At 57.2% G+C, this 16087-nt stretch overlaps 1 protein-coding gene across 3 annotated transcripts in view; it reads left to right on the forward strand.

The window, feature by feature from the left end:
- SRC (SRC proto-oncogene, non-receptor tyrosine kinase) overlaps positions 1-14300 on the forward strand; it is a 65716-nt gene extending 51416 nt beyond the window's left edge. For all 3 annotated transcript variants that reach the window (XM_033186375.1, XM_033186376.1, XM_033186374.1), the window contains exons 6-14: positions 1752-1850; positions 2031-2134; positions 4037-4186; positions 5690-5845; positions 8428-8607; positions 9870-9946; positions 10695-10848; positions 11004-11135; positions 11426-14300. In XM_033186375.1, the coding sequence (XP_033042266.1) occupies positions 1752-1850; positions 2031-2134; positions 4037-4186; positions 5690-5845; positions 8428-8607; positions 9870-9946; positions 10695-10848; positions 11004-11135; positions 11426-11634 (1261 nt within the window). In that variant the 3' untranslated portion in view covers positions 11635-14300. The remainder of the gene's footprint in view (positions 1-1751; positions 1851-2030; positions 2135-4036; positions 4187-5689; positions 5846-8427; positions 8608-9869; positions 9947-10694; positions 10849-11003; positions 11136-11425) is intronic.
- The last annotated feature ends 1787 nt before the right edge of the window (positions 14301-16087 follow it).

Below are 16087 nucleotides of genomic sequence, written 5' to 3' on the forward strand. Positions count from 1 at the left end.
TCCCTGCCCGAGTGTGTGTCCAGCCATCACAGAGCCGAGACAGGCCACACAGCCCCAGTCACACGCCCTCGCCTCACTCCATCAGGAGGGGACACCACACCCTCTGGCTCACTTCGAGCCATCTGGCAGAACCCCAGGGTCTCAGGTGCTCACCTGTCCTCCGACAGCTCCCTGGAGCGCTCCCCAAGCTCTGCTCCCTCCTGGCCTCAACTTCTCCATCTTCTATATAGGCTGAAGAATATGGCCAGGGGCAGCTCAGAAGAACTGGGAGCCAGGGATCCAGGTTCAAGTTCAGATTGTGTGACTGTAGGCAAGGGCCTTTCTCTCTCTGGGCCCTGGTGGTGGGTCGGGGCCACCCTGCCTGCAGCGTGTCTTCTCAGGGTCATGGTGAAGTGCAAAAGTGGCCTTGGATTGAGAAGAGCCCAGCAAGCTGTCAAGCCCTGTTGCACCCTGTAGGTGGCGCTCCTTCTATCTGGGAGTCAGGAGCCCCCGCCTGGCTGTGTGACCTTGAGCAAAGAGGCCTTTGCTTCTCTGGCCTCAGTCTTCCCAGCTGTACAGTGGGAATGAGAGGGGGTTGGACCCTAGTTCCCAGGTCTCCCTGCCCATTGACCTCTCCTGACTCCCTGTGGACCCTGTCCCTGTCCCCTTGGTTGCTTTGGATGTGAGGCCTCTGTGGCTGCCCCCTCGTCCCCTGTCCCCAGCACCGCCTGGCTCTCCCGCTCTCTCCCCTGCTCTTTCTGCCACTCTCCGCCTCTCACCACCCCCATCTCTGCCTCTTCTCTCCTGTTGGGCTCTCGCTCTCTCCTCCCTCCTCTGTGTCTCTGGACCCCCGCTCCAGCCAGACCTGGTTCACATTCAGATGGCTGCAAAGGTACTTCCGCCCCTCCCCGCTCCCACCCAGGCCCAGGGGACCCGACCACGCCGGGAACTCCTCCTGCCCCATCCCCATCACCCACCCCCCGCCTTTTTCCTCACTTTCGCATAGAAGTGCCCTGGACATCGGGGCTCTGCCACCTCACCCCCTCTGACAGGGCTCACTGTGTGACTTTGGGCAAGTCCCAGCCCCCTCTGGCCTCAGTTTCCCCCTGCAGATGGGTAGGCTGGAGGAGGGGGCCTGTAGTTTTCAACTGAGGAGCCCTTTAGGTGTGACCCGTGATTTGGGACAGAGGCAAGCCTTGCTCTAGTTTGCAGGGTTGGGGCCTGGATGGTCACTGGGTCCCAGAAGGACCCCTGCTTGCCTCCACCCAGGTCTCACCAGCTCCCAGGAGCAGGCCTCCGAATCTCAGAGCATGGGGACACTTTGCAGGTCTCACTTGACTTTCTCTCAGGCAGGAATCTCTTCTATTACAACCTTGCTTGCCCGCAGAGACAGGGGGCTCCCTCCCTCCCTCCCAAGGCAGCTCTCCTCATCTTGAGATGTCTTGGTACATCTGAAAGGAAGCGACTTTCTTCCTGTCCCGGGACTCCTCCCCTATGGATTTGAGCCTCAGATGACTAAGGCCAGTCCTGCCCTGGTCCTAGACAAAGTCCATCTGATCCAGCTTCGGCAAAAAGGCGTCTGGGCCAGGGAGGGGAGGAGTTCCAGGCCAGCTGGATCTGGCATGCCGCGGGGACTCATGCTGGCCCCACCACCTCCCTGGGCCTCCCTCAGCCACTAGAGCCCTGAGCAAAGCACCTAGGAGGATGGTGGGCGCTGGGCTTGTGACTGACGGCTCCCTTCTCCTTTCCTCCCTCCTTCTGTCCCTGCTCAGAGAGGGAGACTGGTGGCTGGCCCACTCGCTCAGCACGGGACAGACAGGCTACATCCCCAGCAACTACGTGGCGCCCTCTGACTCCATCCAGGCCGAGGAGTGAGTACTGTCTCTGGCTGCCTCTACCTGTCGTCCCTGGACACTGCCAGTGCAGAGCACCTCTCCTGGGCTGGGGTGGGAGGTCTGGCTGCCCAGCGCCCCAGCCATATCCAGGGACAAGTGCTGTGAGTGGGCAGAAGCCCGGACAGTCAGCAACATCCTCCGTCCTCCCACTCCCAGGTGGTATTTTGGCAAGATCACCAGACGGGAGTCAGAGCGGTTACTGCTCAATGCGGAGAACCCGAGAGGGACCTTCCTCGTGCGAGAAAGTGAGACCACAAAAGGTACGAGCACTCTTGCTGGCCAGTGGATACTGAGTCTTCTGTGAGTGGTTTGAGCTGGGTGTTGCGGAATGAGCAGGAGTTTGGTGTGTGGAGTAGGGAGGGAAGAGCCTTCCAGGTGGAGGTAGCGGCAGGATCAAAGTCAGGGAGGTGCATTTGAGGAACGCTGAGTAACCCGCGGTGGCCAGATGTCCAGAGAAAGATGAGGCTTAGCCTCTCTGGCCTCAGTTTTCTCAAATGAAAGATGAGCATAGGTTGTCTGGAGGTTTTTCTGTGTCACACAGTAACAGGCTTGTTCCCAGGGTAGGTGCTGCTACAAAGAGCCCCACTTCTTCCCCTTCCCCAGGGGTCCCTGGGCTGCACTGGATTCTGGAGGCTGGCTTTGCCCTCCCCCAACCGCAGTCCTGGTCCTTGACCCTCTCATGTCCCTCCCCTGAGCCAGAGAATGAAGACCATCCCCTTTCTCTCCAGCCCCTCTGAAAGTGGGTTGCAGGCGCCCATCACCATGGCAACCAAGCTGGGCTGCTTCCTGTGGGCCTGGGGCTCAGCGGGAGATGGGGAGCAGAGCATCCATGTCGAGCCGTGCATTTACACACTGTCGTGCGGCCATGTGCGGGTGTGCACGCTGTGTGTACGTCTGGGCGTGTGCGTGTGTGTGCATGTGGGGTGGAATTGTCTGTGTGTCGCTGTGTGGGAATGGACTGTTATGGTTTGTCTGGTGCCCGAGGGCCTGGGGAGCGTGTACCTGTATAAGCATGTGGCCACTGGGCACGGGCATGCCTGTATGTGTATGCACATATGGCCAGGATTGGCTTCAGCCTCAGGCCTGTGGCTTCCACATGCACCAGCCAGGCCGTCGGTAGAAAATCACGGTTGCCCAAGGCAGGCTTTGAGTCCTCGGGTATGAGTTTGAGCCCCAGCCCTGTCTCTGGCTTGTCGGGTGACCCCAGGCTGGCCACTTCCCTCTCTGGACCTCATTTCTTCTGTACGCTGGGATTGCAACCTCTTCCTGAAGATTGCAAAGGGGAGGTCTGTGGGCTAGGAGGGCTGGGCTTCCCCCATGCCTGTGCACTGCCTGGCCAGGCTCCTGGGAAGGCCGTTCCTGGCCGCTGGAGCCTTTGTCCTTGCCTCCAGGGCTCAGCCTTGTTCCCTGATGCCATTTAGGGCGTCTTGTGGCCTCTGGTCCTACCTGGGCCTGCTGGATGGGAGGAAACTTTTCCGGCCGAAAGCTTTTCTAGGCTCAAGAGAAAGAGGGGAGGCACCAGGGCTGGCCCTGCTTGACCCAGGCAGCCTTCAGGCCACACCCAGCCAGTGGTCTCCTGCCCACGACGGCCAGCCTCTCCCAACCACCCCCTCCCGCCTGAGCCTGGGCCTGTCTTCAGAAAGGAGGTTGAGGGGACACGGACAGTGCCCCCGTGAGCTGACCCAGAGAGGGAAAGCAGTTAGGCCAGCGCCACACAGCAACAGGGAGCCACTTACAGGCTCCCAGCAAACAGTTATTGAGTGCCTACTGTGTGCCTGGCCCTTTTATATGTGGTTGCATGGAATCTCTCCAGCAGCCCTGGGAGCACCCGCATTGTGCAGAGGAGGAAACTGAGGCCCAGAGAGAGCCAGCAACCCCTCCAAGTTCCATAGCTAGGATGCCCACCTGAGATATGGGGGTCTTGCTGGGGCCAAGGGTGCGTGGCAGGACGTTCCAATCAAATGTCTCTTGGGTCCCTTGGCCCTGCCTCTGTGGCTGCCCCAGGGCTGGCTGTTGAGAGACAGGGTGGGCCGGGGGCCCCACCTGGGCCTCCCTTCCCTCCAATGTCAGGCAGGCACAGAATGGTGTCCAGAGCAGCGCTGAGTGCTGCGGCCTGTGGGGGAGAGGGCGTGGCGGTCACGGCTCCCCTCTGTGCCCCGCAGGTGCCTACTGCCTCTCAGTGTCCGACTTCGACAACGCCAAGGGCCTCAACGTGAAGCACTATAAGATCCGCAAGCTGGACAGCGGCGGCTTCTACATCACCTCCCGCACCCAGTTCAACAGCCTGCAGCAACTGGTGGCCTACTACTCCAGTGAGCCAGCCTCGGAGGGCGGGCGGGCAGAGCCTCAGCTACAGACCCTGGGGAGGGGCTTTGGAGCCTAGAAGGGTGGGGTCTTCTGTTATCCTGTGATGCCAGGTTTCCTGCTCACCTCCCCACTTTCGCCCTCCCCCTTCCCTTCCTCTCTCCTCCCTTTTTCCTACTTTCCTCCGTCTCCTTCTTCTTCCTCTTCTTTCCCCCGACCCCCTCCTCCCAGTTCCTGTCTCTCCCTGCTCCTGCTCTGCAGCTGGCTGGTATGGAGGGGGCTGCCCTGAGGAGCCCAGGAGTAAACTGGAAGGGAGGGGACAGAGGCTGGTGTCATTTGTCTATGTAGCCCTAGGACCGGTCTGAACCGGTTGCTGGGAGAGGAGGAGGGGACGGCCAGATCGACTGCAGCAAAGACAGAGAGAGCGGCAGAGGGAGCTCGCAGGGCTTGTGTACTGGGTGAGGGCTCGGGCGTGGGTGCAGTGCTGTAGCCCACCCACCTGGGCGTCCGGAGCTGACTGCAGTGTCAGGGGCCTGTGGGTGCCTGTGTGCCTGTGTGTCTGTGGCACGCGTGGCCTCTGTGCGCAGGTGTTGGTCCACTCCCCACCCCAAGTCTCCTCCTCTCAGCTTTTATATGCGGTTGCATGGAATCTCCCCAGCAGCCCTGGGAGCACCTGCATTGTACAGAGGAGGAAACTGAGGCCCAGAGAGAACCAGCAACCCTCCAAGTTCCATAGCTAGGATGCCCACCTGAGATATGGGGGTCTTGCTGGGGCCTCCTGACTTCCTCTGGGATCACCCACCACTCTCTTGTCTCTTCGGCCACCGCTGTGTGGCTCATGCTGAACCCTGTTCCCTCAGATCAGAATTCTCCAGGGGCTGTCTTGGAATCTTGGGATAAAGACCCCCACCAGCCCCCGAGTGGTCTAATCCCAGCTGCCTCCCCACCTCCGCCTGGTGCCACCCTTCCTCACCTGCCCCCTGCAGCTCCTTTTGCCTCCGCTTCTTCAGCCTGCAGCTGTTCTTTCCTCAGAGCCTCTGCTGTGGCTGTGTCCCTGCCTGGAGGGCTCTTCCCTACTTAACCCCTCACCCTCCTGCACATCCAAGCTCAGTTGCTGCCTCCTCCAGGACGCCTCCCAGGACCCTCCTGCTGTTGCACGAACAGCTCTTCTCCAGTCACATTCATGTCTGTGGTCCTGGGAGGTGATTAGGGAATTGGGGCTCCTCCCTGGACTCCGAGTTCCTGAGGGTAGATTCCCTGGACTTGTTCCCTGCAGGGTCCCTGACACCCCCTACTATCTGCTGACCGACTGACTCAGCAGATGCATAAAGCACCGTGGGCCTGTGTGGGGGTGGGACTGTGTGCACACAGATGTAGATGCCTGGCTTTGAGGGCGCCCTGTGTGTCCCCTGAAATCTGCGTGCATCTGGCATGGAGGGTGACACACACTGAGAGGCAGGGAGGCCCCAGGGCGGAAGCCCCCCCAGCTGCTCCTCTTGCCTCCTCCTCAGAACACGCCGACGGCCTCTGCCACCGCCTCACCACTGTGTGCCCCACATCCAAGCCTCAGACTCAGGGCCTGGCCAAGGATGCCTGGGAGATCCCTCGGGAGTCGCTGCGGCTGGAGGTCAAGCTGGGCCAGGGCTGCTTTGGCGAGGTGTGGATGGGTAAGGCCTGGCCCCTGCCCTCGGGAGAGGCATCCACCCCCCACCCCGGTGGCAGCTGTGGGCTCCGTTGGTCCCTTTGCCTTTAGCTGCCTCTGCTGGACGACGGGGCCCGGTTGTAAATCTGGAGCCCCCCAGCGGTGGCTGGCACCGAGTTGGGATGTGGCCCCCCAAGCGCTGTGCCCCAGACCGTGTCAACCGTAGCAACTGATTCCAAGATCCGCACAGGGCTGGGCATTGCACAGACCTGCTGTGTAGGCTGGGCCCGGTGGCCTCACTCGGAGCCTCAGTCTTCCCGACTATGAATGGGGCTGGTGACAGTGGGACCTATGGGAGGCTGTGGAGGCCCTGACCCAGTGCAAGTCCACACACCAGCTGTTAGCCATGGAGAGAGAAGTCTGGCTCGTGGGAGGGGGTGCGGGAAGCTTAGGTCTGGCATGGGCTGAGCCTGTTAGCGATTTCCTGTCTAACCCTGGAGAAACAGCAAAGCATGAGCACCGTGCAGCCCTGACAAAACCCAGGCCCCTCTTCCACCGGTTGCTTTCTGCTCACACGGAGGGACCAGAGGCCAGGGTGAAGGAGGGACAGCAGTTGTAAGCCCGTAAGCCCATGGTGTTAGCGGGGATCACGGTGTGCTGTTTTCAAGGTGGTTTCATCTGAGCCGCATCTCTGCTCAGTCCCACTGCCTCCACTTTCCACCCTCCAGAGTGCTGATGGAGGAGAGCAGAGAGGCCTCCTGGGTGGAAGGCACTACAGGGACAGAGGCCTGGAGGCTGGAGGTCAGGCCATCTGGAAGGGGGAGGTGTGGGCTTTGAGCTGGTGAGAGGGGAGAGAGGTGAGAAGCCAGGGTGTGAGCACAGCCACAAAGTGAGGACTTGAGCGAAACCTGGGTGAATGCACAGCGTCAGCCATTCTGGTGGCTGCAAAACTCATTTCTGGCTTGGGTGAGTGGTGATGACCCTGGGAAGGGCCTCACTTCCTCCCTGGGTGCTCCAGGTCGACTCATGAAATGCCACATGCAGATGGCTTGAGCCAGGAGGGCCGCAGAGATGGGTCTGAGCCCTAAACCTCAGACAGAGGCCCAGTGACTAGGAGGAATGGGCCCCAGGTCACACATCAAAGGAACCTTGAGACCTGCTGGGACAAGAACCTGGATTAAACATGCTGGTCTAGAATGCAGCTTCCCCCAGAGCCCCCAGTTAGAAAAGCAGATAGTAGTGAAACGATAACCGCATTACTTACTGAGCCCTCACGGTGGGGCTGGCCCAGTGGTTAAAATCTCATTCAGTCCTCAAACAGCTCCACCAATAGACACTATGGAATCCCCATTTTCCAGATGAGATAACTGAGGCTTAGAGAGGGGAACTGACTCTCCCATGGTCTCTCTGCTGGCAGGAGGCGGAGGTGGGAGTCAGGCTCTGGCCAGCCTGACCTCCAAACCCTCATGCTTAGGACAGTGTCTTACTTTTTGGGATGGGTGGGTTCCAGAGGTGACCTCTTGTTCTGGCAGCAGCCTCAGCAGTCCCTGGGCCAGCTCCACGTCACCCCTGGCCTCCACCAGTACACACTGCATGCTAACACATGAGGCACGTTCAAAGTCCTGTCAGAGGGAACATGACCAACCCAGGAGTGACACTGGTTGAGTTGGAACCTTGGTCCCCTATCTGTCAGGCTAATAAGCTGCTTTTAAGGACTTTTTTTTTTTTTTTTTTTTTTTTTTTAGACAGGATCTCACTGTGTCACCCAGGCTGGAGTGCAGTGGCGCGATTTCGGCTCACTGCAACCTCCACCTTCCAGGCTCAAGCCATTCTCCTACCTCAGCCTCCCAAGTACCCAGTATTACAGGCACACACCACTACCGCCTGGCTAGTTTTTGTATTTTTAGTGAAGACAGGGTTTCACCATGTTGGCCAGGCTGGTCTTGAACTCCTGACCTCAAATGATCCACGCGCCTCAACTCCCTAAAGTGCTGGGATTACAGATGTGAGCCACCACGCCCGGCCTGGACATTCTTAATAATCACAGTCCAGGCTGAGCGCGGTGGCTCACGCCTATAATCCCAGCACTTTGGGAGGCCAAGGCGGGCAGATTGAGACCATCCTGGCTAACACCGTGAAACCCCGTCTCTACTAAAAATACAAAAAAATTAGCCGGGCGCGGTGGCTGGTGCCTGTAGTCCCAGCCATTTGGGAGGCTGAGGCAGGAGAATGGTGTGAAGCTGGGAGGCGGAGCTTGCAGTGAGCCAAGTTCGTGCCACTGCACTCCAGCCTGGGCGACAGAGCAAGGCTCTGTCTCAAAAAATAAATAAATAAATAAATAAATAAAAAATAAATCACAGTCCCGACAACAACTACTGGTTCTTGAGCATTTAATCCTAATAATAATCCCGTGAGGAGCACCCTGCTATTGTACCCATTGTACAGATGGGGAGACTGAGGCTCAGAAAGGGCCCAGGCTTTGACTGGGTTTGTCACATGGCTGTGGAGGCCACAGCTGACACCAACACCCAGGCAAGCAGATCCTGGATCCCTGTGCAGTAGGAGTTGAGGGGCTCCACTGAGGCAGCCTGCATCCCTCCTCAACAGGGACCTGGAACGGCACTACCAGAGTGGCCATCAAAACCCTGAAGCCTGGCACGATGTCTCCAGAGGCCTTCCTGCAGGAGGCCCAGGTCATGAAGAAGCTGAGGCATGAGAAGCTGGTGCAGTTGTATGCTGTGGTTTCAGAGGAGCCCATTTACATCGTCACAGAGTACATGAGCAAGGGTGAGGCCTGGGTGGCCGGGCAGGGGCAGGGGGCATGAGCCTCGTTTCCCCTCATGTCTAGAATGGGCATCTTCAAAGATGAAATGCAGTAGAGACAAATTCTGTGTCTCCTGGGCCGGAGTGCAGTGGTACAGTCATAGCTCACTTCAGCCTCAACCTTCCAGGCTCAGGCAGTCCTCCCATCTCAGCCCCCCAAGTAGCTGGGATCACAGGTGTGTGTCACCAGGCCCAGCTAATTTTTTATTTTTTGTAGAGATGGGACACTGTGTTGCCCAGGCTGGTCTCGAACTCGGGCTCAAGCAATCCTCCCACCTCCACCTCCCAAAGTGTTGGGATTACAGGTGTGAGCCATAGTAATTTTTAAACTAATTAGTTATTTTTCAGAATTCCACTTTTTGGAGGTATAGTTTACATATGATAAAATATACCCCTTTTAAGTGTTCAGTTCAGTGAGTTTTAACAAGTGGATTTACTGTGTGCCCCTAACCATAATGAAGTTATGTAACATCTCCATCACCCAGAAAGTTCCTCGTGCCCTTTGCAGACAGTACCCTCCAGCCCCAAACCCACGCACCCACTGATCTGCTTTCTGTCATTATAGATTTGTTTTGTTTATTCTAGAATCTGTTACATGGAATCTTTTACATCTGGGATGCATTCTTTTTTTACTTTTTTAATTTTAATTTTTTATTTTTTGAGATGAGGTCTCGTTATGTTGCCCAGGCTGGAGTGCAGTGGTGTGATCATAGCTCACTGCAGCCTTGACCTCCCAGGCTTAATTGATCTTCCCATCTCAGCCTCTCAAGTAGCTGAAACTACAGGTGCACACCACCCTGCCCAGCTACTTTTTTTTTTTTTTTTGGTATTTTTTGTACAGACAGAGTCTTACTGTGTAGCTCAGCCTGGTCTCAAACTACTGGGCTCAAGTGATCTTCCCGCCTCGGCCTCCAACAGTGCTGGGATTGCAGGCAGGAGCCACCACGCTCAGCCTGAAATGCATCCCTGTTGTGTCTCCCAGCAGTTTGTTCCTGTTGTCGCTGAGCAGGACTCTGCTGTCTGCCTTAGTACAGTTTACCTGTTCACCTGGAGGTGGGCTTCTGGTTGTTTCCCGTCCTGCTTGCCTTTTGAGTGATAAGCACTGAGTGAGGCCTTGCTGTGCTGGTTAAAGCAAGGCCAGCCGCCTAGGAGGACGGGTTTTGGGAATCACTGCATCCTGGCAGAGGGACAGGGCAGGAGCTGGAGCTGGATCTCTCTCTGCCCAGGGAGTTTGCTGGACTTTCTCAAGGGGGAGACGGGCAAGTACCTGCGGCTGCCTCAGCTGGTGGACATGGCTGCTCAGGTGAGTCAGCCCTTCCCGCCTCCCCACGCCCTTGGTCCTCAAGCACCCAGTCCCATCTGGTGCAGCCATTTCTGGCCTCTTGAGTGCCCCCTCCAAGACGCCTACCTTGATTGCCTCCACACTCATTGATCTTGCTGCACGTATTTACCAGGTCTGCTTACAGGTGCCCTGAGTGGTGATTCTGGGCAACAGAAAGCCCTTACCTGGGCATCAGGGGTCACTGACTTACTGTGGGACCTCAGGCCTCAGTTGTCGTCTGTATAAAGGTCATGTAGCGCTCAGCAGACATGTGTTCACGCTTGCTGCAGGCAGTGCTCAACAAGCATTTTTTTTTTCATTTAATCCTCATCACGACCAGGAGTGACGAGGATTGGCTGTTATTCCCACTGGACGGATGAGAAAACTGAGGCTCAGAGAGGAGACTTGGGCAGCAGGCAGGACCTGGCACTCATCTGTGTCTGGGTCCGCCGGGGCCTCTTTCCATGGTCACCTCGCTTTCCTGGCTGCATCTAATCTTGTGCCTCCCTTTGACCTTTGCCCTCTACCCTCTGTCTTGTGCTCCCTATTCCCACAGAGCACTGCTCCTGCTTTCGATGCCAACAGCATTTACTGTGAACTGACCTCACTTGCCTGAAGAAGTGTGGGGAGGGTGGGGAAGGGGTGGTTGGCTCTCCAGCCCCGGGGTGCTATGTGGCCCTGGGAGGGCATGGGTGGCACCTGAGCCAGGTTCCCGCGGTTCCACCTGCAGATCGCCTCAGGCATGGCGTATGTGGAGCGGATGAACTACGTCCACCGGGATCTTCGTGCAGCCAACATCCTGGTAGGAGAGAACCTAGTGTGCAAAGTAGCCGACTTCGGGCTGGCTCGGCTCATCGAAGACAATGAGTACACGGCCCGGCAAGGTGAGCAGGGACTGTGTGGTATGCTGTGCTCGGCCTGGGACAGGTCACGTCCCGCTCCGAGTCTGTTTCCTCATCTGTCATTCCTCATGGTGCTTATCTACCAGAGTGGTCGTGACAGGAGGTCAGAGCTGCCCCGACCTTTCTCGTTCCTGCAGGTGCCAAATTTCCCATCAAGTGGACAGCTCCGGAAGCTGCCCTCTATGGCCGCTTCACCATCAAGTCGGACGTGTGGTCCTTTGGGATCCTGCTGACTGAGCTCACCACAAAGGGACGGGTGCCCTACCCTGGTAAGAAGGTCCTCATGGCCCGTCTCTAGTCCCCAAACCCCTCTGCCCTGGTAGCCTTGGGCAAGTCATGACTCCTGCTGGGCCTATTTCCCCATCCATACAACAAAGAAGTTGAGCATCTGATGTTAGGCTCTCTCGATGGTCCATGCTCTCAGCTTCGGGGACAGGACCTACCTATGGTCACACTCAACCTGTCCCAGGCAGGAAGCCCTCGCTGTCCTCCCCATCAGCTTCCCCCACCCCACTTTCCTCACTGGAGCTGGGCTCCCCATGTCTTGCTCTGCCCACAGGGATGGTGAACCGCGAGGTGCTGGACCAGGTGGAGCGGGGCTACCGGATGCCCTGCCCACCAGAGTGTCCCGAGTCCCTGCACGACCTCATGTGCCAGTGCTGGCGGAAGGAGCCTGAGGAGCGGCCCACCTTCGAGTACCTGCAGGCCTTCCTGGAGGACTACTTCACGTCCACCGAGCCCCAGTACCAGCCCGGGGAGAACCTCTAGGTGCAGGCGGGCCCAGACCGGCTTCTCGGCTTGGATTCTGGGCTGGGTGGCCCCTATCTCGGGGCTTGCCCCACTCTGCCTGCCTGCTGTTGGTCCTCTCTCTGTGGGGCTGAATTGTCAGGGGCGAGGCCCCTCCCTCTTTGGTGACATGGAAGGGGCTTCTGGACCTAGGGTGGCCCGAGAGGGCGGCAGGCGTGCGAGACCAGCACAGTGACTCTGTCCGGTTCCCGCTGTAGCCACACTCTCCTCCCTGCACTCCCTCCTGGAGCTCTGTGAGTCTCTGGAAGAAGAACCGGGAGAAGGGCTGGGGCCGGGGCTGAGGGTGCCCTTTTCCAGCCTCAGCCTACTCCACTCACTGAATTCCTTCCCCACTTCTGTGCCACTGCCGGTCTATGTCGAGAGCTGGCCAAAGAGCCTTTCCAAAGAGGAGCGATGGGCCCCTGGCCCTGCCTGCCTGCCACCCTGCCCCTTGCCATCCATTCTGGAAACACCTGTAGGTGGAGGCTGCTGAGACAGACCCTCTGCCGCTGCTCCCAGGCTGGGCAGCACGAGGCCTCGCCTGACCTGATGATGGTGGGTGGGTGGGATGAGTACCCCCTCAAACCCTGCCCTCCTTAGAACTGACGGACCCTTCGAGAGCATCACTTCCTTGCCCCCATTTCACCCATGGGGAGACAGTCGAGAGAGGGGATGTGACATGCTCAAGGCCGCGGAGCCGTTCAGAGTGGAGGTGGGCTTGGAACCTGGTGCTCCCTCTGTCTTCCTCAGGAACCAACAGTTCGTCGGAGGAATCATGGAAAGACTGGGACAGCCCAGGAGACAAGGGGTCTGAGGATGCATTCGAGACGGCAGATTCCCACTGCCGCTGCCCGCTCAGCCCAGCTGTCGGGAACAGCATGGAGGCAGATGTGGGGCTGAGCTGGGAATCGGAGTGAAAGGTGCAAGTGTGGAGAGAGAGGCTTCAATCAGCTTATGGGTGATTTTTGACCTTCAGAGCCAGCCGGCCATGAAAGGGAGTGAGCCCCGGGGCTCTGGAGGCAATCAAACAGACATAGAAGAGCCAAGAGTCCAGGAGGCCCTGGTCCTGGCCTCGTTCCCCGTACTTTGTCCTGTGGCATTTCAATTCCTGGCCTTGTTCTCCTCCCCAAGTCGGCACCCTTTAACTCATGAGGAGAGAAAAGAGTGCCTAGGCGGGGGTGAAAGAGGGCGTGTTACCCACTGCCATGCACCAGGACTGGCTGTGTAACCTTGGGTGGCCCCTGCTTTCTCTCTGGGCTGCAGCGTCTGCCCCACATGTGGCCATGGCCTCTGCAACTGCTCAGCTCCAGTCCAGGCCCTGTGGCAGGACATCCATGGTGAGCCCAGCCCTGGGACATCAGGAGACTGGGCTCCGGCTCTGTTCAGCCTTAGGGTGTGTGGTAGATTCTGCCTGGGCCTTAGTGTGCCCAAGTGTAAAGGGGCAGCTGACAGTTTGTGACATCTTGCCAAGGGTCCCTGTGTGTGTGCGTGTGCATGTGTGTGTGTCTCCATGTGCGTCCATATTTAACATGTAAAAATGCCCCCCCTGCTCCGTCCCCCAAACGTGTACATTTCACCATGGCCCCCTCATCATAGCAATAACATTCCCACTGCCAGGGGTTCTTGAGCCAGCCAGGCCCTGCCAGTGGGGAAGGAGGTCAAGCAGTGCCTGCCTATGAAATTTCAACTTTTCCTTTCGTACATGTTTATTACCCAAGTCTTTTCCCGTCCATTCCAGTCAAATCTGGGCTCACTCACCCCAGCGAGCTCTCAAATCCCTCTCCAACTGCCTAAGGCCCTTTGTGTAAGGTGTCTTAATACTGTCCTTTTTTTTTTTTTTTTTTAAACAGTGTTTTGTAGATTTCAGATGACTATGCAGAGGCCTGGGGGACCCCTGGCTCTGGGCCGGGCCTGGGGGTCCCAAATTCCAAGGCCCAGACATGGGGGGTGGGGGTATCCAGAATTGGTTGTAAATACTTTGCATATTGTCTGATTAAACACAAGCAGACCTCAGAATTTGATCAACAGTTTATTGAACATCTACTGTGTGCTGGAGAGCGAGATGGGGCGGAATATGTGAGAACAAACTGCCCCTCGAGGGGTCTTTGGGCGGTACTAGTAGCTGGAGGGCTTCAGGCCAAGGCAGGGGTGACATGATGAGACTGGAGACAGCTACGGCAGAATGTGGCTGTTTGTGCACATCTGCACCTGTGTTTGGGGGTGAGCACCTGGGAGAAGGACAAGGCACATCACAGGACTTCCCCGAGCATGACACGTTTAGGATTCAAATGTCCCTGGTGGATGGTAGCAGTGACACTGGGGAGTGGGTGGGGCTGTCAGGCCTGCCTAGAGGAGATCACACATACACCACGAGAATGCCACTGTGTGTGCTCTTCACGTGTTTCCTAGGAGTGCAGGGCAGGGGTGCTAGATTGATCCACAAAAGTCCTGAAAACGCTGAAGAAACACCCAAAGACCCTTCCCCTGCTCCCTCCTTCCCCACCACCAAAGCACGCAGTCTTGAAGGTTGATTTGCAACCGTCTATACGAACACATTTATTTTACACAAATATACATCAGATCACACACCTGTACACCGGAGTCAACTCTGGCCGCAACATCGCCTAATTAAAAACGAATTTCAACAAATCATAGTGTCTGGGTCAGGGTGGCATCTGGAGATCACAAGGGTGTGTGTGTGTGGGTGTGCGTGTCTCGGGAGTAGAGATGATCTGGATGTGAGGTTGTGGCAGGTGTTCTCTGCTTGCTGGTGGGAGCGTACCTGGATGCGTGTGCCTTTCTGTTCATGGGAGTATGTGCATGGGCTCTGTTTGTTCGCAGACATGGTGTTTGGATGTTTGTGTGTGAGCAGCTGTCTAGGTGGTCTGTGAGCCTGGGCTCGTGGAGATGTGTCCCAGATGTGTGTGCTTGGGCATTAACGGGATGAGGTGAGCCGGTCCACTTGCTCTGGCTGTGTGTGTACTGTGTGAACACAAATCCACGGGGTTCACGAGCCTGTGGGCTCCTGGGGTGTGTGGGCACCGAGGTGTGCAGCTGGATTCACGTGGATGTGGGTGGGGACAGCATGCGTGCCCATGTGGACCCGTGTGAGCTTGGACTTCCACCCGCAGCGCTGGCCACTCCCAGCGGGACCCACGTGTGCCCGGGGGTGCAGGGCCACGTGCGAGCACGCCGGGGACAAAGCTCTCGTCCGTGCTGCCGCGGCAGGTCAGGAGTGCGCATGCGCGGCGTGGCAGGGTCCAACCCCAACCCCCCGCGCCGGCACAGGCGGGACCCGCCAGCGCGGGGCCTCTCTCTTCCTTGTCCATCTGAGCCTTTCTCTGTCTTCCTCTCTCGTCTGTCAGTGCCTCTTCAGCCCTCTCTGGCCTTACATCAATTTCCTGTTTCTTCTTTTTTAAGTTTTAAAAATTTCAATAGCTTTGGGGGTTACAAGTGGTTTTTGGTTACATGGATAAATTATATACGGGTGAATTTTGTAGTACACTCGTCATCCGAGTAGCGTACGTTGTACCTAATATGTAGGTTTTTAAAATCCCACACCCCACCTTCCTTGCTTTTTTCTTTCTTTCTCTTTCCTTCTCTTTTATTTCTCTTTCCCCTCCCTCCCTCTCTTTTTTTGAGATGGAGTCTTGTTCTGTCCTCAGGCTGGAGTGCAGTGGCTCACTGCAACCTCCACCTCCTGGGCTCAAGCCATTCTCCTGCCTCAGCCTCCCGAGTAGCTGGAACCACAGGTGCGCGCCCTCATACCCTGGCTAATTGTGTGTGTGTGTGTGTGTGTGTGTGTGTATGTGTGTTTAGAGACAGGGTCTTGCTAGTTGCCCAGACTGGTCTTGAGCTCCCGGGCTCAGGTGATCTGCCCCCTCGGGCTCCCAAAGTGTAGGGATTATAGGCGTGAGTCACTGTGCCTGGTTGATTTTCCTTTTCTTTCTCTCTGTGTCTTTCTGTCTCACTGTTGCTAATTTCTGTCTCTTTTCCTCTTTGCCTGGATGCTGTCTCTCTTTCTTTAGTCCCCACCCTCCCTTTCTGCCTCTCAGATTTTTCTCCCCATCCACCTCTTCACGTCTCTGACTCTTCCCAGGCCCTCCCACACCTCCATGCCTTTGCCCAGGCTGTTTTCACCGCTGGAATGCCCTTTCTTCCTGCTGTACCACCTGGCAAACTCCTATTCATCCTGCAAAGCACATCTCTGAGGCCACAGACTGGCCCTGGGAGCTCTCCCTGATGCCCTGGAATCCGCAGAGGTTGTCAGCCCGCCCACTAGAACAAGCACTTGAGGGACTGGGTGACGTTCTCCCTGATGATCGCAGGCCTGGCCACATGGGTAACTTGGAAGGCAGGTGGGAAAGTTGCTCTGTCTCTCCCCCTCCTCTCTCTGGCTCCTTCTCTGGTTGGGACTTCCTCACTCTGGGCCTGT

This window comes from Trachypithecus francoisi, unplaced genomic scaffold (genome assembly GCF_009764315.1).
Source record: "Trachypithecus francoisi isolate TF-2019V2 unplaced genomic scaffold, Tfra_2.0 Lachesis_group21, whole genome shotgun sequence".
NCBI lineage: Eukaryota > Metazoa > Chordata > Mammalia > Primates > Cercopithecidae > Trachypithecus > Trachypithecus francoisi.